Source organism: Hyperolius riggenbachi, chromosome 4, assembly GCF_040937935.1.
Source record: "Hyperolius riggenbachi isolate aHypRig1 chromosome 4, aHypRig1.pri, whole genome shotgun sequence".
NCBI lineage: Eukaryota > Metazoa > Chordata > Amphibia > Anura > Hyperoliidae > Hyperolius > Hyperolius riggenbachi.
Window position 1 is genome coordinate 57,829,651 of NC_090649.1, and position 23,502 is coordinate 57,853,152.

Sequence of the window (23,502 nt, forward strand, 5' to 3'; positions counted from 1 at the left end):
AAAGCGGTCACTTTGCCAACCCATTCAGTTTTTAACTTTTGTTTTTAGCCGCTTCCCACTCCTCCCTCCCCCTCCAAAACAAGAACAATAGAAAAGTCGTGGCTGATTGCGGACTTTAGGATCACACAAGGTCACATTCAGCCAAAATGAACGCTTTAGTAAAAAAAAATGGTGCGACAAGCCGGAGTGCCGAGTGATTATTTAAATATAGCCTTTAAATGCAGTTTTTCTCTAAAATGTCAGATCGCAGTGACGCGAGTAAGTGGTGTGACTGATGATGTGTAATTACAGTTAAAAGCTTTGGGTTTCTACCATCAATTACAGTGCGCATTTTAACGGGACAAAAAGTTTATTCTCTTTGTCTGCAGTTATATCTGCTGCAGCCGAACACGCGGGTGCGAGCGAAACATGCGTGCGTTCCATATAACAGCCGGCTTCCCCCTCCCCCCCGGAGGCTCGTGGGCTGAGCAGTTGTCATTTTAAAGGTCTGAGATCCCACTGAAGAAATGTAAAGGTGTACAGTATAATAGTGAATTAAACCCACTATTAACTAAGGCTAAGTCTCAAAGCGAACGTGCTGATAAGTGTAAATTAGGCAGTTTACGTTCTGAATCTGAACGTAGTATTATGGCCATTATACACGACCGCTAGCTCGAAACAGAAGACGCCAGCCGCTAGTGGACAAAATGTGCGCCGCCATTGACACCAATACAAAGCAGTGGCAAGCGGGTGCCCAAGTGGAAATTTGGGCGCCTGATAATATGTATCGTTTTTTTTCTGCAAACGAACGATAAAAGTATTTCTTTTTCAATAGCTTCAATTAAGCTTCCTTCATTTTATCTGTGTAAACTTACATTACATTTATATTCTGTAATGTACAACAAGTTTTAACCTCTTGAAGACGACAGGCTTACACACCCCCCCTAGTGACCAGGCCATTGTTTACAATTCAGCACACTGCAGCTTTAACATTTCGCTGCACGACCATACAACTTAGCACAAAAATGAATCTTGCCTCCTGTTCTGCCTTGCTGCTACGATCTGATTGCTGCTATGAATTTTTGTTTTTTTTTTAATTAATTTAAATTTGGGTTTTTTGTTTTTTTTTTATAAAAAAAGTTATTTTCTTTCATTTATTCTATTCCCTCCCTCCCCCTGAGACCAGTACTATCCAATCACCTCTCATAGGCATCAGCCTATAAGAGGGATTTGTTTGTGAGACACTCCTGGGGCAGCTCAGTGACAGAGCTGTCCCCTGTACAGCGATGCTCTAGATTACAGTGCTGTACAAATACAAATAGGCGTGTTTTTTTCTTTCTAACAGCCAGCGACCGCGGGCTGGCAGGCTGATCACGGATCCCTGCAATGTTTATTTATGGGCACTCGCGCTAGACTGAGGGTCAGCTCCCTGCAAATCTCATGCATCGCGGGAAGTACAACAGAGCTGTTCCAGCAACACTCAGAGATCCTTTAAACATTCAGCAGATCAAAACAGTAAAACCTTATAGTAATGTATGCAGCCTATCTAGATCTACAGTGGTAACCCTGAGCAACCATCAAAACCTGTCAGAAAAGTGAACAGAGTGGAAGAAAATGAAAGGACAACTATTGCAAAAAAAAAGTGTAAAATAAATACATACTGTATAAAGGTATGTAAAATGCATCGTAAATTACTTTAATCCTATGTTGCTGTCACTTACAGTAGATTTTGGACTAGTCCATCTCCTCATGGGGAGTGGGGTGTTATCAGTTATTTCTTTATTTTCAAAAGCATTGAATGGTAGTTGGTCAGTACAACTGGCAGAATAGTGTAGAGTACATTTTATAAAGGTAATATCTCTATCTTCATGAGGAGATAGACTAGATAGACCTGCTGTTAGTGACAGCAACATAGGAAAACAGTAATTTATAGTACATTTCTCTCTTGGAAAATGTAGTTTAAATGTATGTATTTTAAATTATACAATTTTTTGAGATAGTGGTCCTTTAAAAAGTGAAAGGAAGAGAGAAAATTAAAGACCAAAAGTAAGAAAGTTCTCCAGATAATGCCCACTGGGTATTGCCCCCGTCCAGCCCCAGGCACCAGACACATGTACAGCATGCATCCCTGTTCACTATTATTACAGTCTGCACGGTGGTGATAGGATTCGTCTCAATATTACTTAACCATGGAGACCACATTTTTTGGAACAGTTCAGTTTTTTGTATGTCAAATTATAAAATGGAAACGCTTAAATGTTGACATCCAACAATTTGAGGTGGGCCTTCTCTGCTCTTTCCACTCCCTGTATTGTGTTGGGAGGAGCGAATGTTTGGGTAGAGTCATTGGTAGAGTCATCAGATCTCCATGCAATGGTACAGGATCTCTACTTTTGAATGCACTACTTATACTATGCTGACGTTAGTCTCTTATTTCCTCATTTACCATTGTGACTTTCAGTGCTGTGATGTACTCTAGCTAAGTTAAACCTTACTTTCTGGACAATGTGCAGCACCATATAAAGGCCACGAGCGGTTTATGGACACTGTGGGGACAGCCTGGAGCACCTGTCATCACCATTCCACCATCTGAGATGGATAGCAGCTCATAATGTGCACAGCAAGTGTGACATTTCCTATCAGCGCAGAGTTAATGAGCGCAAGGGAAACATGACAAGAGGCTGTAAATTTTATTACTGCAGCTGATTAGCAAGATCATTTCTAGAGTTGCTAACACATCGAATGAGCTGTATTAATGGAGTCATGCGTACAGACACAGTATTATTATTCTTTATTGCATTTATAAAGCGGCAACATATTACGCAGCGCTGGACAGTAAATACATACAATGATACAAAGGATGACCGACGTAACAATGGTATACAACATAGGACAAAGCTATACAAGGCAAACATAGCTATACAAGGCAAACAGGGTAAACAATTTATTTATAAAGCTCCAACATAATACGCAGCGTCAGACATTCGGACACTTAGAGATGAGTCTTCCTGCCTTTTTTTTTTTTTACTTACCCGGGGCTTCCTCCGGCCGCATAAGCATGGCTGTGTCCCCCATCCTCCTGCGATCTCCCGTTCAGCCGCCGCCAACTCCCGGTATGCGGCTCAGTTGGACTTAGTCTGACTGAGTGACGTCAGCCAGGGCCTTCTGCGCTTGCGCAAAAGGTCCGCACATGCACAGAAGGTCCGCCGCTGGCATCACTGAGCCGCTTACCGGGGAAGATTGCGGCTGAACGGGAGATCGCAGGAGGACGGCGAGGGACACATCCATGCTTATGGGGCCGGAAGAAGCCCCAGGTAAGTAAAAAAAATGCAGGAAGGCTCATCTCTGAGTCTCTTTAAGGTTACAGACAATATTTAGGGGTGACATACAGCAATAAGACAAAGGCTATCATTCATAAAGCATTCCCGCATGCGGAAATGCTGAAAACAGCTGAATTTACAGAGCACTTTAAAATGTAAAGGCTGTTTCCGCATGAAAAGCTGACATTCCCGAGCAGAGCGATAAATTACTGCCTTGTGCGGTGATTATCTTAAAAAATGTAACAAAATGTCAATTCATAAAGATTAGAGCAATCGGTATGAGGACGGGGAATACCGCTCCCTTGGAAGTAGCGGTAAGCATGCGGAATACATTTAAGTGAATGGAGACAGACCTTCCAAGCAGCAGCAGAGAGAGCAGCACACAGAGGGACTCAGGCAGCTTCTCTGTTTCCGCAAGCCTACAGCCAGCCCACCGACAGCCTTTTTCGGCAAATCACCGCACTTGTATCGCAACTGGCAACATTTTTATGAGTGATCACCCAGAAGTCTAAAATACCGAAAGCGGTATTTTCCCTCCCACACAGATTTTTGTTACCGACCACACTTTTATGAATGATAGCCAATACAGGAATACAAGAAAAACCAGATCACGCAGCACAGTATGAGTACAAGGTAATGCTTAGTCAGTCACTGGATGGATGCATGGAGATTAGGCAAGTCAAGGTTACTCAGATCAATAGGATGGGTGTACAGTAATGGAGGTGCATGAACAGGTAGGAGACATAAGGAGGAGGACCCTGCTCAAAGGCTTACAATCTAGAGGGAGAGGTAGGGACACGAAAGGTAGGGGACCAAAGTTCAGCTGTGGGTTTAGAGCACTAGTGAGGGGAGGTAGGCTAAAGTGAAAAGGTGCGTATTGGGGGCCTTCCTGAAGATGTTGAAGGAGGGGGAAACCCTAATGGGGGGAGGTAGGGAGTTTCATAGTGTTGGAGCAGCTCTTGAGAAGTCCTGGAAGCGTGCATGGGACTGGGTGATGCGGGGGGTGGTCAGGCGAAGTTCATTGGAGGAGCGGAGTGTGTGGCTAGGTGTGCACCTCTGGGTAAGATTGGAAATGTAGGTTGGGCAGGTTTTGCGGACAGATTTGTAGGCCAGACACAGTATCTTGAATTTGATTTTGAGCTGCATAGGAAGCCAGTGGAGGGATTCACAAAGGGGAGCTGCCATGGTGGAGCGATGGGAGGAGTGGATAATTCTGGCTGCCGCATTAATACTGCAGTGGGACAATTCGGGTCATAGGGAGACCAGACAGAAGGGCATTGCAGTAATCAAGGCGGGAACTTATGAGGGCATGGATGAGGATTTTGGTGGTGGCAGAGGTCAGGAAAGGGCGGATCATGCAGAGGTTACGGAGGTGGAAGTTGCAAGACTTTGTGAGGTTTTGGATGTGGTGGTGAAGGAGAGTGCGGAGTCCAGGGTGACACCCAGACAGCAGGCTTGAGAGGTAGGGCGAATGGTAGTGTGGTTAACAGTAACATTCACATCTGGTAGGGTCAGGGATGGCCGGGGTGGAAAGATCATAAATTCTGTTTTGTTCAGGTTTAGTTTCAGGAACCTAGCGGGCATCCAGGAGGAGATGGCTGATAGGCAGGGGGAGACCTTGTCCATGGTAGCGGTGGATAGGTCAGGGTTGTGGAGGTAGATCTGGGTGTCATCTGCATACATGATAATGCAATTTTGGGCTGGTTAGGTAGGTCCTGTAATACAAGTACGAGGTGGTCATAGGAAAGCAGCACATGATTATTAGTATTATTTATTGGATTTATATAGCACCAACATATTACGCAGTGCTGTATAATACATAATAGGGATGACAGGCAACACAATACAGGTAAGTGGGGAGGGCCTTGCCTAAGGCTTACAGTCTAAAGCGAGGCGGTGGTGACATGATGGGGGGGGGGGGGGGGGCTGCATCGAGAGATTCCATGATGGTCTGTCTAGGTTGGGATGGTGTTTAGCAAACAAACTGATGTCGTCAAGCAGAGGAAGTCACCTTTAATGTGTTGGTGAATTTTGGTTAATTCGATAGTTTCACCCTTAAAAAAGCTGCCCTATGAAAAAGCGCACCCAGCTGGCATGTCACCCAAAATGGACTAGAGGCTTTTCTTATATAGACAGCCAGTGCAATATCATACATAGGCAATATGCGTAAGATGCAGTTGGATCGTGTGCAGTCAGATGGAACGGGACACAGGTAATATTCCTAATGATCATATAGAATACACTAGGGAAGGAAGGACTCAGTCAAAGCCATACAATCTAAGGGGAGGGGAGATGGACACACTAGGTAGGGCTGAAGAATAAGTATTCAGCAGAGAGTTACTGTGTCATACGGGGTGGGAAGCCATAAGAGGTGGGTTTTAAGGGCTTGCTTGAATGTGTTAAAGGAGGGGACAAGTCTGATGGGTGGAGGAAGGGAGTTTCAGAGGGTGAGGGCAGCTCTTGAGAAATCCTGCAGGTGCGCATGGGAGTGGGAAATGCAGTTAGGTGAAGGTCGTTGGAAGACCGGAGGGGAGGACCAGGTGTATACCTGTGAACAAGCAACGAGATGTAGGTAGGGCAGGTTTTGTGCACAGAATTATAGGCAAGGCACAGTCTTGAAACTTATCCTGAATCGGATAGAGAGCCAGTGCAGGAATTTACAGAGGAGGGATGTGGAGTGGTGAGTAACCCTATCTATACTGCCTTTTCTATACCAAAGAATATTTAGAAAAGGTTATACTGTGTTTGACAAAATAAATGTTGTAAATTTTTTAATTTAAACAATAAAAAGGCCCGTTCTTAGTGAAACCTGTCCTGTTATACTGCTGTATGGTCTTGGCTACCGTAAAAACTTTGGGAGGGAAAATGTCAAATTGGTCAGAATTTTTACATTCTTCATTTAGGGGTGTACTCACTTTTGTTGCCAGGGCTTCAGACATTAATAACTGTTATTACTGTGAGTTACAGTATTTTGATGGGACAGCACATTTACACTGTTATACAAGCAGCACACTGACTACTTTTCATTGTATCAAAGTGTCCTATCTCCAGTGTTCAGTGTATCTCCCGTGTCCCATGGAAAACAAAAGTTTGCTTTCTTAAAACAGAAAGTATTTGTGATAATTCAGGTTGGGGTGAGCTCAAGATGTCTCCCACAATGCATCACTACTGAATATATGCAAATCAACCATTGTTGCCCTTAGAAACTAGACACACCTCCAGATCCGCTGGAATGCAATGATGCATCAGCTTGTTGGCTCTGTACAATTAGCAAGCTGACACATCATTGCATTCCAGCGGATCTGGAGGTGTGTTTAGCTTCTAAGGGTAACAATGGTTAATTTGCATATATTCAGTAGTGATGCACTGGGAGACATCTCAAGCTCACTCTAACCTGAATTATTGCAAATACTTTCTGTTTTAAGAAAGCAAACTTTTTAGTAAGGGAGCTTTTTGGACCATTTTAGCCCCTTACACATTCCAATGAGTTCTGGTTCACCCTGAGCTTGCTGGTTAGTCTGTACCTCTAGTGTCCCATGTGAGTTAAATTTTAATGAATGCAAAAAAAGCACTCACTTTTGTGATATATAGTACTTATTGGAGCACAAAGAGGGAGAGAAAGATTATGTTGGAAGAGCCTGCAGTGCTGAAATGATAAAGTGACAGATCTTTGCAGAGCAGACAGGTAGTCTTGTGCCAGATTCCCTTCTGTTCAATTTCATTAGAAATGTACTTCTACAAAACAGGCTCTTACAGTAAACAGGCACGCTGCCCAGCCAGGCAAGCTGCCCTGCGCGGCTTTCACTCTGTTCTCAGTGTCTCTTAACCACCCTCCCCTGCCCATTCCTCTGCTTTCTCACCTCTCTTCTGTTTCCCCTTCTCTCAAATCAAATCAAGAATAGCTTTTATGGCATAACCGAGGCGTACACATCATTAAGCTGCTGGGAAATTTGGACGCAGGGTAAAGCCGAAAAACGCCTCACCCTGCTCCTGCAATCGTCATGGCGGCGTTAATTATTATTCCCTGTCCAGGCCGCCGTAGACTGGGGGGGAAATGCTTCAGTCGGCACCTAGCTATTGCTGGCAGCCAAATTACACTGTTTTTATAGTAATTTGTGCTCCATCTTTTGACGGTGCCTGAATTACTGTCTACGTGCCACTTTAGCTGTAATTCCTATTACGGCCTATGGCGGCGCCGGCTGCACCGAAATCTCCGACGTTGTTTTCACTTGCTTCATGAGTCGTGACCAAGATCCAAAATGCATACAGGCTTTTCCAAAGAAAGGAGACATAGAGGACATGGAGGGGGTGAATCCTGGGGATGGGATAGATGGTTAGTGGATAAGCAGTTTGTTGACATTTTTTAAGATTTACTGCTCATTTAGGCAGCTCTCAGTCTGTGGCATGCTGTGACATTGTGTGCAGCAACTGTCACTGTAGATTCCTCCTCTCAGTCTGTGGCATGCTGTGACATCGTGTGCAGCAAGATTCCTCCTCTCAGGCTGTGGCATGCTGTGGCATAGTGTGCAGCAACTGTCTTTGTAGATTCCTCCTCTCAGTCTGTGGCATGCTGTGACATCGTGTGCAGCAAGATTCCTCCTCTCAGGCTGTGGCATGCTGTGGCATAGTGTGCAGCAATTGTCACTGTAGATTCCTCCTCTCAGGCTGTGGCATGCTGTGATGTAGTGTCCAGCAATTATCACTGTAGATTCCTCCTCTCAGGCCGTGGCATGCTGTGACATCATGTGCAGCAATTGTCACTGTAGATTCTTCCTCTCAGTCTGTGGCATGCTGTGACATCATGTGCAGCGATTGGCACTGTAGATTTCTCCTCTCAGTCTGTGGCATGCTGTGACATCATGTGCAGTGAACATCACTGTAGATTCCTCCTTTTAGTTTGTGGCATGCTGTGGCATAGTGTGCAGCAATTGTCACTGTAGATTCCTCCTCTCAGTCTGTGGCATGCTGTTATATAGTGTGCAGCGATTGTCACTTTAGATTCCTCCTCTCAGTCTGTGGCATACTGTGACACAGTGTGCATCGATTGTCACTGCAGATTCCTCCTCACAGTCTGTGGCACGCTGTGAAATTGTGTGCAGCAATTGTCATGATAGATTCATCCTCTCAGTCTGTGGCATGCTGGGACATAGTGTGCAGCGATTGTCACTGTGCTCTCAGTCTGTGGCATGCTGTGACATTGTGTGTAGCAGTTGTCACTGTAGATTACTCCTTTCATTCTGTAGCATTCTGTGACATGGTGTGTAGCAATTGTCACTATAGTTTCTTCCTCTCATTCTGTAGCATGCTTTGACATTGTGTGTAGCAATTGTCACTGTGGATTCCTCCTCTCAGTCTGTGGCATGCTGGGACATTGTGTACATCGATTATCACTGTGAATTCCTCCTCTCCCAGTAGGATGAAGAGTTTTTTTCTCATCTGGAAATAGTTCTCTATCATTCCCTTTCTCCTTGTCTACTCCTCCCTCTACTCTTCTGTTATTCCTCTCCTTCCCTCTCCACCTCACTTCTTTCTCTTCCTTGCCCTCGCTCTCTCTACCTGGGATATGGGAATAAATGGTGCAGTTTAGGGGCGTGCAGTGGATGCGGCTGGCGGAGGAAGAGAGAGGTGGCAGTCTGGATAATGAAGCTCTCAGGGCCACACTTATCTTGTCTCTCCCGGTTACTCAGCCCATCCATATAAATCTTGCTGAAAACGGCGTGAAATGAGCTCCATAAATAAATCCAGCCTATGCCGGGCTCTGAGCCCCGCAGACCAGAGTACCGCATCTATTTCTGCACTGCCAGCGCTGGGAAGTTGTCGTCAGATCACAGGGGACCAGTATTTCTTCCATCTCATGGGAGAAAGCCATGTTCTTCCCTCTTTCTGCATATTACTGGATACATTATTGCAGGGCTGAGAGATCTATGAGGATGGACAGGAAACACAGCAAATCATCTGTTCATGTAAATTGGCAACATTACATCAAAACAGGACTCAAGGTTTTTTTTTTATTTATTTATAGGAAACTTGAATTGAGAGGAATAAGAAAGCCTTAAAGGGGAACTGAAGTAAGAGGTATACGGAGGCTGCCATATTTATTTCCTTTTAATCAATACCAGTTGCCTGGCAGCCCTGCTGGTCTATTTCTCTGCAGTAGTATCTGAATAACACCAGAAACAAGCATGCAGCTAGTCTTGTCAGATCTGACTTTAACCAGCTGAGCGGTCTGGACGAGCTCAGCTCGTCCAGTACCGCCGGAGCCTGCCGCTCAGGCCCTGCTGGGCCGATTTGGCTCAAGTAAAAAGCAGCACACGCAGCCGGCACTTTGCCAGCCGCGTGTGCTGCCTGAGCCCAGCGTAGCCGGAACAAAAAGTTCCGGCCAGCGCTAAGGGCTGGATCGGAGGCGGCTGACGTCAGGACGTCGGCTGACGTCCATGACGTCACTCCGCTCGTCGCTATGGCGACGAGGGAAGCAAAACAAGGAAGGCCGCTCATTGCGGCCTTCCTTGTTTATTCTGGGCGCCGGAGGCGATCGGAAGAACGCCTCCGGAGCGCCCTCTAGTGGGCTTTCATGCAGCCAACTTTCAGTTGGCTGCATGAAATAGTTTTTTTTTTATTAAAAAAAAACCCTCCCGCAGCCTCCCTGGCGATCTTATCAGAACGCCAGGGTGCTTAAAGTCTGAAACACTTGATCTGCTGCATGCTTGTTCAGGGGCTATGGCTAGTAGTATTAGAGGCAGAGGATCAGGAGGGCTGCCAGGCAACTGGTATTGATTAAAAGGAAATAAACATGGCAGCCTCCATATACCTCTCTCTTCAGTTCCCCTTTAAAAATGCATTTCTGGCAGTGCTGATCCAATGCTTCTAATGCTGTCTGAATCACTGACTCAGAGCAAGGATGCAAATCAGGTGGTGTGACTCTGCAGGCTTCAAGGCTTGTTCCAGTGGTGACTCCTCCGGCTGCATGCTTGTTCTAGGTGTGACTCTGCTGGCTGCATGCTTGTTCTAAGTATCACTCTGCTGGCTGCATTCTTGTTCTAGGTAGGACTCTGCTGGCTGTATGCTTGTTCCAGGTGTGACTCTGCTGGCTGCATGCTTGTTCTAGGTGTGATTCTGCTGGCTGCGTGCTTGTTCCAGGTGTGACTCTGCTGGCTGCATGCTTGTTCCAGGTGTGACTCTGCTGGCTGCATGCTTGTTCCAGGTGTGACTCTGCTGGCTGCATGCTTGTTCTAGGTGTAAGTCTGCTGGCTGCATGCTTGTTCTAGGTATGACTCTGCTGGCTGCATGCTTGTTCCGTGTGTGACTCTGCCAGCTGCATGCTTGTTCTAGGTATGACTCTGCTGGCTGCATGCTTGTTACAGGTGTGACTCTGCCAGCTGCATTCTTGTTCTAGGTAGGACTCTGCTGGCTGCATGCTTGTTCTAGGTAGGACTCTGCTGGCTGTATTCTTGTTCTAGGTAGGACTCTGCTGGCTGCATGCTTGTTCTAGGTGTGACTCTGCTGGCTGCATGCTTGTTCTAGGTGTGACTCTGCTGGCTGCATGCTTGTTCTAGGTGTGACTCTGCTGGCTGCATGCTTGTTCTAGGCGTGAGTCTGCTGGCTGCATGCTTGTTCTAGGTGTGACTGCTGGCTGCATGCTTGTTCTAGGTGTGACTCTGCTGGCTGCATGCTTGTTCTAGGCGTGAGTCTGCTGGCTGCATGCTTGTTCTAGGTGTGACTCTGCCGGCTGCATGCTTGTTCTAGGTGTGACTCTGCTGGCTGCATGCTTTTTCCAGGTGTGACTCTGCTGGCTGCATGCTTGTTACAGGTGTGACTTTGCTGGCTTGCATGCGTGTTCTAGGTGTGACTCTGCTGGCTTGCATGCGTGTTCTAGGTGTGACTCTGCTGGCTGCATGCTTGTTCCAGGTGTGACTCTGCTGGCTGCAGGCTTGTTCTAGGTGTGACTCTGCTGGCTGCATGCTTGTTCCAGAAGTGACTCCTCTGGCTGCATTCTTGTTCTAGGTGTGACTCTGCTGTATCTATGCTTGTTCCAGGTTTGACTCCTCTGACTGCATGCTTGTTCCAGTTGTGGCCCGTTTGCTGCATGCTTGTTCCAGTTGTGATCCCACTTTCTGCATGCTTATTCCAAGTGTGAATCATCTGACTGCATGATTGTTCCATGTGTGGCAGGGAACACACTAAGCAGAAGCTCTAGCGTTGCGTAAAATGCAGCATTAATGCGTATAATGTTAGGTTAATGGGACGCATAAATATTACCAAGCAGTCCATCTGGGTAGAATACTGGACTGGAAGAAAGGCAAAGATCATAGCTTCTGGACAGATCTGGAGCTAGAATATCTGAACGGACATTGTGCCCTGTCATGCAATCTACAGGTACTGAACGGGTTATCTAGAGGTTGTACTCAACCACTAATAGGCCCAACCCTGACTACTCTTAAAGCGGATCCGAGATGAAAAACTAACTATACCAAGTAACTTGTCTATCTATCTTATCTAAAATTTAGATAGTTTACACAGCAAATCTAGCTGCAAACAGCTTTAATAGAAAATGATTATTTCTTCCTGTGATACAACGACAGCAGCCATGTTGTTTGTAAATATTACACAGAGGCAGGCTTATCTGTATCTTGAGCACTCAGCCTGTGAAAAAAACCTAATCCCCCCCTCCTCCCTCCTCCCCTCTGCCTCTGAAATCAATGGCTAGTAACACCTCCTCCTCCTCTTGCCCAGACTGAGCTCCCATGAGCCCTTGCTACTGCCTTGACTCTCTGAAAACCTGTGGGCGTGGTTTATTTAGTTTATAGGGAATTAGAGTATTAAAACAAAAACAAAAAAGTATTTGACTTGAGGAATGCCCTATAAACAATAGGAAAGGAACACAATTATGCAATGAGTAAAAGTTCACCTCGGATCCACTTTAAATATTTGATTAAAACACTCCCAGGACCATGCCCCCTATTGTCCATATCTAACAACCCTTGTTTTATCCCAGGGATGGACAGGACTTGGCTTAACGGAACCGGTTTAGAACAAGATACCAGACTCTGGGGTTTCCTGGGAAGGTTCGGTCTAGCCAGACCACCTCCACATTTTCCATTTATTAATACTACCAAATATCAAGTTATATACTCAAAGAAATCAGGTTTCTAGGTCCTATTAGGACGGAACTGTCCAATTTTGAAAAATGGTTTCTGGCTAGGACTAAACCCCCAGGGAGCTTGTCACTTCTGTATGGATCGCTGCTGCACTTTACGGGACAGAATTAGGGAGAGGTGGGAAGGTGAACTGAAAATTACTCTGGACAATAAAAGCTGGTCGAGCTTTATAGAGAATGTTTGGATACCTAGAAATACACTACTTTAGTAAATGCAATATAAAGTAATTATGCGCTGGTATTCTACTCCGGATGCCATTAATAAATTATACAGTTCTGTCTCCTCTATTTGCTGGAGATGTTCTCGTCCAGTTTTACATTATTCCCACATATGGTGGTCCTGTCCCCCAATCCAGAAATTCTGGAAAAAGGTTGAGGTTTTTCTAAGAGTAAACACAGGCCTAGACCTTTGTATCAATAAAATAGAGGCGATCTTTGGTCAGGGCCTGCAAACCACTACCGAATTATCTATGGACCTCTTAATGTTTTCAACCTTGATTGGTAAGAAACTAATTATTGAACACTGAGGTACCCACATTAGCCCTACTATATCAAGTTAGCTCACCAGATTTAATGAGCTCTATAGATAGAATAACTCACATCCCCCAGAGGCCCCAATGACTGTTACCAACGAACAAAACTGATGGATAAAGCTGTACAATTTCTGTTCTGAGAAATTAAAATACTAGGACTCTGGTGGCTGCACTTTGGTTTTGTTGCATACTTTCAAAAATGCATAAAAAACGCACATAATGAAAGTCAATGATGATGCAATGTATTGCGTTTTGTATGCATTTTGCATGCATTTTATATGCGTTTTTATTAAAAAAAAAAAAAAAAAACCATTTGTTTTCTGATGTATTTCCACTTCCTGTCGACTTCCTAGTGATTTGCATAATACGCATAGAAAAACACAAAAAAACGCATGCAAAACATACGAAAAACGCATGTGTGGGAAGAAAACGCAAGCGCACAGAAAATGCATGTAAAACGCAATAAAAATGCACTAGGGCACGTGACAGAAATCGTGAGCTTTCCCGCACTGCTAAGTGTGCACCCAGGCTTTGCCTAGGTTCCTGTTCCAGATGTCACTTCTTTGGCTGCATAATGGAGGAATTCACATGATTTCCAGAGAGGCGCAAGAAAGTTTAGGCTCAGGAGGATGATAAAAAAAAAAGAAGAATAGAATTTCTAGGCCATAAATGGAGTATTTTGGAAAAAATGGCCTAGCACAGTGGACTTCCATGGATAAGACTGAATACACATTCTCTGCTGTGACCCCTCAGCACACGTCTCATCTGCTTCTTCCTACCAAATAAACATTTACCTAAAAATAATGTGCATGTTGGCAGTAATTGCAGCATAAATCTGATTACAGCAGCCTTGTGTGGATCTCAGGAGCCACTAATTCAATTTGCCTGCAGGGCCTTGTGAGGAGCTGGAGAAAAAGCAGCACTGATTTCTGGGCAGTCCAAGTGACAAAAGGGAAACTGCATTATAAGTACATTTTTGGAAATAAAAACATGTGTATATATAGACAAATTTATATGGCAGCACATCTTCAGCAGCACATTACAGAGTACATAGCCATGTCACTGATTGTGCTCAGAGGAGCTTGCACTCTAATCCCTACCATAGTCATAGTGCAATTTCCCACCATATTATTATTATGTATTTATATAGCACTGACCTTTTCTGCAGCACATTACAGAGTACATAGTCCTGTCACTGACTGTCCTCAGAGGAGCTCACAATCTAATCAATGTCATATGTGTGGTAACTAGGACATTACTTTATATTGAAGGAGGGGGACTTTATGCAAAGTTTTGCTGGACAGCAGTGTCTCTAAATTACAATGCTGCTAAATTCATGTATTTATATGGCACTTACATCTTCTACAGCATGTTACAGAGTACATTGTCAGAGGAGCTCACAATCTAATACCTACCATAGTCATATGTCCTATATAGTCATGTCACTGACTGTCCTCAGAGGAGCTCACAATCTAATCCTACCATAGTCATATTCTAATGTCCTACCATATTATTATGTATTTATATAACAGTGACATTTTCTGCAGCACTTTACAGAGTACATGTAACGTTTGCAAGATGCTCGCTGGCACAGCAGAAACCCTCCAAAAGCGTATAATTAAGTGAACCCAGGCTAGGTGCAATGCACCAGCAGAGGGCAATTCCCACCGGCAGATGGCGCTGTTGAGTGCAGACGCGCACAGCCTCTGCACGGCCACAGATGCCAGATGGGAATTGTACAGATCTAAGGCAATGCAGGGCTGAACAGCCCTTAAAGAGAAAGAGCACAGATCCAGGATGAATGTGTCCACCAATCTAGTCGCAACCCAGCGACGGTGAACACACATCAGCAGAAACAAAAGCAAGAACGCAATCGTAGAGAATGGCGATTGCCAAGAGACACCAGACAGAAAAGGACAGAGCACGAGAGGAGCAAAGGCACAGCAAACAATAATGTGAAAATAACGAAAACAACAAACGCTAGCTAAACGCGAACACCGCACTCATTCGCAACAGCGAACACGTTTACAGCGCGGTCTCCGCACGAAAAGCGCAACAGTGACAAGCACGCCACCCTGACTAACCAATAACAGACAAACACGAAAAGAGAGAACGTGAACGCTTGCTAAACGATTACCTCACCGAGCCTACAGCAAGCGTTCGTATCAGACAAGACAGACAAACAGAAAACAGGAATATGAGAGATAAGATTCACTGCTCTTCCGCCAGAGCGAGTGCGATCCAGGTTCAGGGACAGGATAGGAAAGATCCACTGCTCTTTCCGCCAGAGCGAGTGCGATCCGGGTTCAGGGACAGGATAGGAAAGATCCACTTCTCTTTCCGCCACAGTGAGTGCGATCCGAGTTCAGGGACAGGATAGGAAAGATCCACTGCTCTTTCCGACAGAGCGAGTGCGATCCGAGTTCAGGAACAGGATAACAGATCAGAAGGATCCACAGCCGCTACCGCTAGAGGCTAGTGCGATCCAAACAAGACAGATGAACAGAAGGGGCTACCAGTAGCAACCGCTGCTCTGGTTAGCACCCCCAGACAGACAGAATGATTTCCTGACGACCACCGCTGGCGACAGGACAATCTCGGCAGAGAGGCAACACAGACAAAACAGATAAGTAACCTAACTGCACTAGAGAAGCTGCCTAGTGCAGTCCAAAGAATCACTCTAAGATAACTTTAACAAAGCAACAGGGAAGGCTGACACTCAAGGAGTGTTTTTCAGTAACAAACCATGAAAGGATGACCAACAAAGGATTCTGGGAAAACATGACTTTTATACTGCCAGCCTTCAAAGGAGGCAGCTAGGTGATTTGCATAACAAATGTATGCAAATTCCTCAGCAGCAGAGCAGGTCAGAAACTTGCAAAGGAAAGACAGGTCGCTCTTCCAGAGACCTGCAGCCCACAGACTAGAGGAATGGTCAAACAGCTGTCTGCCTGTGCAGCCAGCTGAGCGGATCATTACAGTACACAGTCATGTCACTGACTGTCCTCAGAGGAGCTCACAATCTAATCTCTACCATAGTCTAATGTCCTACCATATTATTATGTACTAGCTGATTGCCCAGCGTTGCCCGGGTATGTATTGGGCTGGTGTTGGCTCCGCCAACTTTTTCTAAACCTAACACACAATTACTCAATGACCAAGTTTGTGAGCTTTGCCACCTTTGGCATCAATAATTTGCATTAAAATGAAAAAATCTGATTGGCTGTTTGTGGCTCCACCCCCTTTTATGAATTTGAACACCAGTCACCCAATGACCAACTGTAGCAGGTTTGAGGCTTTTGCAATGAACAGTGCAAGAATGGTAGCAATTAAATATTCCACTTGAAAAGAAATAGGTGAAGTTTGATTCACTTTTGTAGGCTTCACCCACTTTTCTAAATAATAATCCCAGTCACCCAGTGACCAACTGTGCAAAGTTTAAGAACCCTGCCATTACCAGTGTAAGAATGGCTGCAGTTTACATTTTTTCCCAGTGAAATTTGTATTTGTCTCCACCCACTGATGACCCGGCGTTGTCCGTGTATGTATTTTACTGGTGTTGGCTCCGCCCACTTTTTCTAACCCTAACACACAATTATTCAAAAGACCAAGTTTGTGAGTTTTGGGGTCCTTGGCATCAATAATTTGTATTTTCCCATGAAATGAAACAAATCTGATTGACTGTTTGTGGCTCTGTCCCCTTTTCTGAATTTGAACCCCAGTGACCAACTGTGCCAGGTTTGAGGCTTGTGCCATTAACAGTGCAAGAATGGGAGCAATTTTAATGTTCTCCTTGAAAAGCAATATGTGATTTTTGATTGGCATTTGTAGGCTCCACCCTCTTTTCTATTAATCCCAGTCACCCAGTAACCATCTGTGAAAAGTTTGAGAACCCTGCCATTAACAGTGAAGAAGTGCTGCAGTTTACAATCCCCCCCCCCCCAAAAAAAAAATGTTTTTGACTCCACCCACTTTTTGTAACCTTGAGTCACTACTCAAAGACCAAGTTTGTGAGCTTTCGGGTTCCTGGCATCAAAATTGTGCTGATGGAAGCAGTTTATCCAGTTAAGAAATCTGGCTTTGTGGCTCCGCCCCTTTAGTGAATTTGCACCCCAGTCACTTATCGACCGACTGTAGCAGGTTTGAGGCCTCTGCCATTAACCTTTATAAGAATGGCAGCAGTTTAAATATTCCCCTTGAAAATCAATAAGTGAATTTTGATTGGCTCTTGTAGGCTCCACCTACTTTTCCGAATATTAATCCCAGTCACCCAGTGACCAACTGTGTCAAGTTTGAGAACCATGCCATTAACAGTGTAAGAATAGCTACAGTTTATATTTTCCCATGCAAAAAGTTAGTTGTTTTTGTCTCCTCCCACTTTTTCTAACCTTGACATACAGTCACTCAATGACCAAGTTCATGAGCTGTGGGGTCTTTGGCATCAATAAGTTGCATTTTACCATTGAAATTAAACAAATCTAATTGTCTGTTTTTGGCCCGCTCCCTTTTCAGAATTTAAACCCCAGTCTCCCAGTGATTGACTGTACCAGATTTAAGGCCTCTGCCATTAAGAGTGTATGAATGGCAGCAATGTAAATATTCCCCTTGAATAACAAAAGGTGAATTTTGATTGGCTGCTGTAGGCTCCACCCACTTTCCTGAATATTAGTCTCAATCACTCAATGGCCAACTGTGTCAAGTTTCAGAACCCTGCCAATAACAAAATGGCTGAAATCAATCTAACAAATCTGATTGTCTGTTTGTGGCTCCACCCCTTTAGTGAATGTGTAACCTAGTCACCCAATGACTGACTGTATCAGGTTTGAGGCCTCTGCCATTAACAGTGTAAGAATGGTAGCAATGTAAATATTCCCCTTGAAAATCAATTGGTGAATTTAGAGTGGCTGTTGTAGGCTCCACCCACATTTCTGAATATTCATCCCAGTCACCCAGTGGCCAATTGTGTCAAGTTTGTTGGCTCCGCCCACTTTTTCTAACCTTGACATACAGTCACTCAGTTATCAAGTTTTTTTTAGCTTTGGGGTCCTTGGTATCAATACTTTGTATATTCCTATTGAAAAATAAATCTGATTGGCTGTTTGTGGCTCCGCCCCTTTCTGAATTTGAACCCTAGTCACCCAGTAACCAACTGTACCAGGTTTGAGGCATCTGCTATTAACAGTATAAGAATGGTAGCAGCTTAAATATTCCCTTTGAAAATCAAAAGGTGAATTTTCATTGGCTGTTGTAGGCTCCACCCACCTTCCAAAATCTTAATCTCATTCACCGAGTGACCAACTGTGCAAAGTTTGAGATCCCTACCATTAATGGTGTAAGAATGGTTGCAGTTTATATTTTCCCAGCAACATTTTTTTTTTACTTTTTGTAAACTGAACACACAGTCACTCAATGACCAAGTTTGTGAGCTTTCAGGTTTCTGGCATCAAAAATGTGTGATTGGAAGCAGTTTATCCACCAATGAAATCTGATTGGCTGTTTGTGGCTTCACCCCTTTAGTGAATTTGGACCCCAATCACACAATGACCGACTGTAGCAAGTGATGGCTGAAATGTGATTGGCTGTTTTATGCTCCGCACACTTTTCCTGGATCTTTAACCTCAGTCACCAAGTGACCAACTGTGTCATGTGTGGGGACTCTGGCTTGAGTTCTGTGAGAATAGCAGCCTTTTACATTTTTGCCATTGACATGAATGGGTGAAATCTGATTTGCTGTTTGTAGCTTCACCCACGTGAGCAGGGGGCTACAAGACCCCCAGAACATATTATCCAAGGTAGTAAGGGATCTGTATACCAAGTTTCGTTCAAATCGGTCAAGGGGTTTTCGAGTGATCGCGACATACACACACACACACACTGTCCATACTGCTGTCTACAGGATAGGACCAATCAACATAGCAGTGTTGTTTTGGTTGTTTGAGGGAATTACTAGCTTTAACCTCCCTGGCGGTAAGCCCGTGCTGAGCACGGGCTATGCCGCCGGAAGGCACCGCACAGGCCCCGCTGGGCCGATTTGCATAATTTTTTTTTTGCTACACGCAGCTAGCACTTTGCTAGCTGCGTGTGCAATGCGATCGCCGCCGCTACCCCCCGATCCGCCGCTATTCGTCGCGCCGTGGCCGCCCCCCCAGGCCCTGTGCGCTGCCTGGCCACTCAGTGCCAGGCAGCGCTGTGGGGTGGATCGGAGTCCCCTTTGACGTCATGACGTCGGTGACGTCATCCCGCCCGTCGCCATGGCGACGGGGGAAGCCCTCCAGGAGATCCCGGAGGCGATCGGAGGGGCAGGGGGGATGCCGCTGAGCAGCGGCTATCATGTAGCGAGACCTTGTCTCGCTACATGAAAAATAATTTTTTTTTTAATTTTTTTTAAACTGATTTGCTGCCCCCTCGCGGATTTTTAGCAAACCGACAGGAGAGTTAACCTATATGAAGAAAGCTCTGCTGCCACACTGGCAGATACTTTTGCATGTGAAATTCTGCAGACCTGCCAATTAGCACATAACTTTTCTCAGGCTGCATTGCCTAATGAGTCAGAACAGCTCTCCAGCTGCTGGTCGGGTGTTTCCCACACACAGCGTATAGAGTAACTTTGCACCTGCAGGAAGCAGGTGTTAGCTCTGATGGCACAGCTCAGCGGTACTCCTCTCATTCTGCAGAGGTACTTCTGGGCTTCAATATGTTTGTAATGAGAATGCAAAAAAAAAAAGTGTGAATTGCGCTCCTCTGCTGCACAGTTTTCCGCTATTGCCGGTGTGATAAGCACCCCCGCCGGTTATGTGGTTAATCCTTAAAAAGGTTTGTGCGTTGGAATTTCAGGGATCAGCCATTTCCCTGCGTCCCCCATAATGCCCATTCAGTGAAAGGGATGTTATCCCATGTTCTATATCCCCCTCTCCAGAGCTTTAATGCTTTCTACTTAATAAATGCCATCCCTTGGCCCGTGCCAGCGTGTCAGCTGTGCCCTCCATTTGCGCTGATAATGCTCTGAGATGCGGGATTAGGGACGGAATCCTACGTTCGGGGGACACATCTGTTCGCTGCTGGAACAGAACGCAGCAGGAAATAGCTGGTCTGGATTCAGGCTTCTCTGTGTCGGCCGGCCTCGTACCCTACGGACGCTGCTGCTGTGCTGCTGAAGGTTGATTAGATCCCGCATCGTTCCCTCTGTGAGGTCCGACCTACATTGCTGGAAGATGACGTGCTTGTGCAGGTAGAGGCCTTACTACTGCTTATACATCTCCAGTTCTTCCATTTACCATCAATGCTTCCCGTAGTCCACCCGGTACAATCCCTGGTGGTGTCACCAGACTGCTTATGATGTTCACATCTGCTTGTGTATATGCACCTACTGCTCAGCACATAGTCCCACATAACACTTTGTTTTCATTCTTCATTATCTAGTTAACTGGATAGTGTACTGGTTAAAGGGCAACTGAAGTGAGAGGTATGTGGAGGTTGCCATATTTAGTTCCTTTTTAAGCAATACCGGTTGCCTGGCAGCCCTGCTGATCCATTTGCTGCAGTAGTGTCTGAATTACACCAGAAACAAGCATACATCTAATCTTGTCAGATCTGACAATAATGTCAGAAACACCTGATCTGCTGCATGCTTGTTCAGGGGCTATGGCAAAAAGTATTAAGGCAGAGGATCAGCAGGATAGCCAGGCAACTGGTATTACTTAATAGGAAAAAAATATGGCAGCCTCCATATACCGCTCACTTCAATTGTCCTTTAAGAGCTCTGCTTCTGACACAGGAGACCGTGGTTCAAACCTTTCCTTTTTTTCATTAAAATGCATAGAAAACAAAATTGTTTGAGGAAAAAAATGCCATACAATGATAGTCTAGTTTATCTTGAAAAAAAAAACAATATATATTTCATTTAGGTGTCATTAGTAGGAATAAAGTTATTGCTGATTAAGTAGGGACATAGCTAAACTGTCAAGATTGCTCTGGTCCATAAGGGGGACTGGATGCGAAGTGGTTAAACATAGGAAGTCTAGACGATTGCCTATGGCAACGCCAGATGGATGTGCTCCTGGAAAGTTATGCCAAATACACTACAAAAAGTCCCTTACTTACAATCGACTTGAGTTATGATGTTTCAAAGACACAAAGGCTATCATTCATGAACAGGCTGTCGGTAAAGAGAATCAGTGCGGGAAAACACCGCTGGCGGATTTTTAGACTTCTGGGTGGGCATTCATAAAAATGTATCCATGTGCGGTAGCAGTGCGGAGATTCCCCGAGCTAAGCTGGCGGTAGACAGGCGGTAGGCTTGCGGAGACACGGAAGCTGCCGAGTTGATACATTTCTCCGTATTCCGCTCTGCTGCAGCTGCCTGGGAGGTCTTTGTGTGTCCATTCACTTACATTGTTATCACCACATCAGAGGGAGCGGTACTTCCCGACCTCACACCGCTTGCGGTGATCTTCATGAATTAACATTTTGCTACATTTGTTCCGATAATCACCGCACAAGGCGGGGATTTATCACTCTGCTCGGTAGTGTCATTTTTCCATGCGGAAAGAGCCTTTATGAATGCTGACTTTGCCGAGTGTTCGGTAAAGTCAGCTGTTTTAAGCATTTCCGCATGCAGAAATGCTTTATGAATGATAGCCAAAGTTGTCTTCATGTACAAAATGTACAATATTAACATATTTTGTTGTTACATGTTACAGTACTGTAGATTGCAAGTAGATTGTAAGCCTCTGGCAGGGTCCTCCCTTCCCTAGTGTAGTCTACAGCAGTGTTTCTCAACATTTTATTGGTATGTACCCCTTTTAAAACCCTATACTTAACCATGTACCCCCTAGCATAGTAAACATTATCACAAGTACCCCTTGTCAAATATATATTTAATCATAGTACATGATAATTGGCTCCAAACAATTTCCAAGCATTTACTATTGCTTTTAATTAGCTAAAATACTAATTTGGTGTTTAAATAAGATTTTTATTCTTGGTTAATTATATCAAGCCTGAGTACCCCCTGGAAACATCAGAAGTACCCCCTGGGGTACGCGTGCCACACAATGAGAACCTGGGGTCTACAGGATTGTGTGCTCCTTTCCTATGACAGCCTGTACTTGTATTACTGGGCCTACCAAACCAGCCCATAATCGCATGATCATGTATCTTGTACCGTTTGCCTTGTATAACTTTGTTCTATGTTGTATAACCTTGTTATGCCTGTCATCCTTGTATATGTTTATTGCCCAGTGCTGCGTAATATGTTGGCGCTTTATAAATACAATAAATCATATTAGAAACACTGGAGATTTATTTTAGGATTTGTATCAGCTGTAACAAAGAAATGTATTTCTTTAAAGTTTGATATGCACTTGTGTATCTAATATAGCAAAGAGGAAGTTCTGAGTTCAGGTCCGCTTTGAACATTGCAGCCCTTTAAGTGAACCATTATTGATCCATAACGTTCCGCTAACTCATCGCTGGATCTGCTGATCCTAGAGTTAATCTGCAGTCCTATTTCTGATCTATAAAACTCTTAACAGCTTAGCACATTTTTGTGGGTTTTCTCTCTGGTTATATATTTATCTGGAGCCTCCTGGCTGGACTCTTATCGTTTATTCTCCAATAGATTCTATATAGACAGTATAGATTATCTTACAATCTATAACACCTAATAGAGTTGGGCCGAACCTCCGATTTTAGGTTCGCGAACCCTGTTCGCGAACTTTCGCAAAAGGTTCGGTTCGCGAAAAAGTTCGCGAACCGCAATAGACTTCAATGGGGAGGCGAACTTTCAAAGTTTTAAAACATTCTATCAGCTGGAAAAATGATAGAAAACATGTTTCAAAAGCTCTAATACCTGGAGCAACACCTAATTGAGTGAAATACACATCACTGCTGGAGGACCCACCCTCCCTCCTCCAAGCAAGGTCCTTTATACCATTTGCCTACCTACACTAATTAGTTATGGGACAGCTGCTACACACTCTGCTAGGGAGATTTTACCTCCCCTCCTCCCTCCTACCGGAGGGAGGAGGGTCTCTTCTGCCAGGGAATTATACTATTTTAAAAACCAGTATACATCATACCATAGCTGGGAATACATACATGAGTATACATCATACCATAGCTGGGGATACATACATGAGTATACATCATACCATAGCTGGGAATCGAACCCAGATCTCACTGTGTGGTGGGCACGTCACCCTAAGCACTGTACCACTACAGAAGTAAGTAAAGCTTGCCTAAAATTTAACATTTATGCTCAATGCAATAGAACCATTAAGTTGCTTAAAGGAGAACTGTAGTGAGAGGTATATGGAGGCTGCCATATTGATTTCCTTTTAAGCTATACCAGTTGCCTGGCAGCCCTGCTGATCTATTTGGCTGCAGTAGTGTGAATCACACCAGAAACAAGCATGCAGCTAATCTTGTCAGATCTTACAAAAATGTCAAACACCAGATCATACCATAGCTGGGAATCGAACCCAGATCTCACTGTGTGGTGGGCACGTCACCCTAA

The 23,502-nt window shown here is 44.7% G+C and overlaps 1 protein-coding gene across 10 annotated transcripts in view; it reads left to right on the plus strand.

Moving 5' to 3' along the window:
- EFR3B (EFR3 homolog B) overlaps window positions 1-23,502 on the plus strand; it is a 417,050-nt gene that overhangs the window by 273,898 nt on the left and 119,650 nt on the right. The window contains exon 1 of one of the 10 annotated variants that reach the window (XM_068280089.1): window positions 20,069-20,214. The exons of the other annotated variants lie outside the window; for them this stretch is intronic. Coding sequence (XP_068136190.1) covers window positions 20,198-20,214 — 17 coding nt within the window. The 5' untranslated portion in view covers window positions 20,069-20,197. Of the gene's footprint in view, window positions 1-20,068; window positions 20,215-23,502 lie in introns of those variants that run through there. 10 annotated transcript variants of the gene reach the window in all.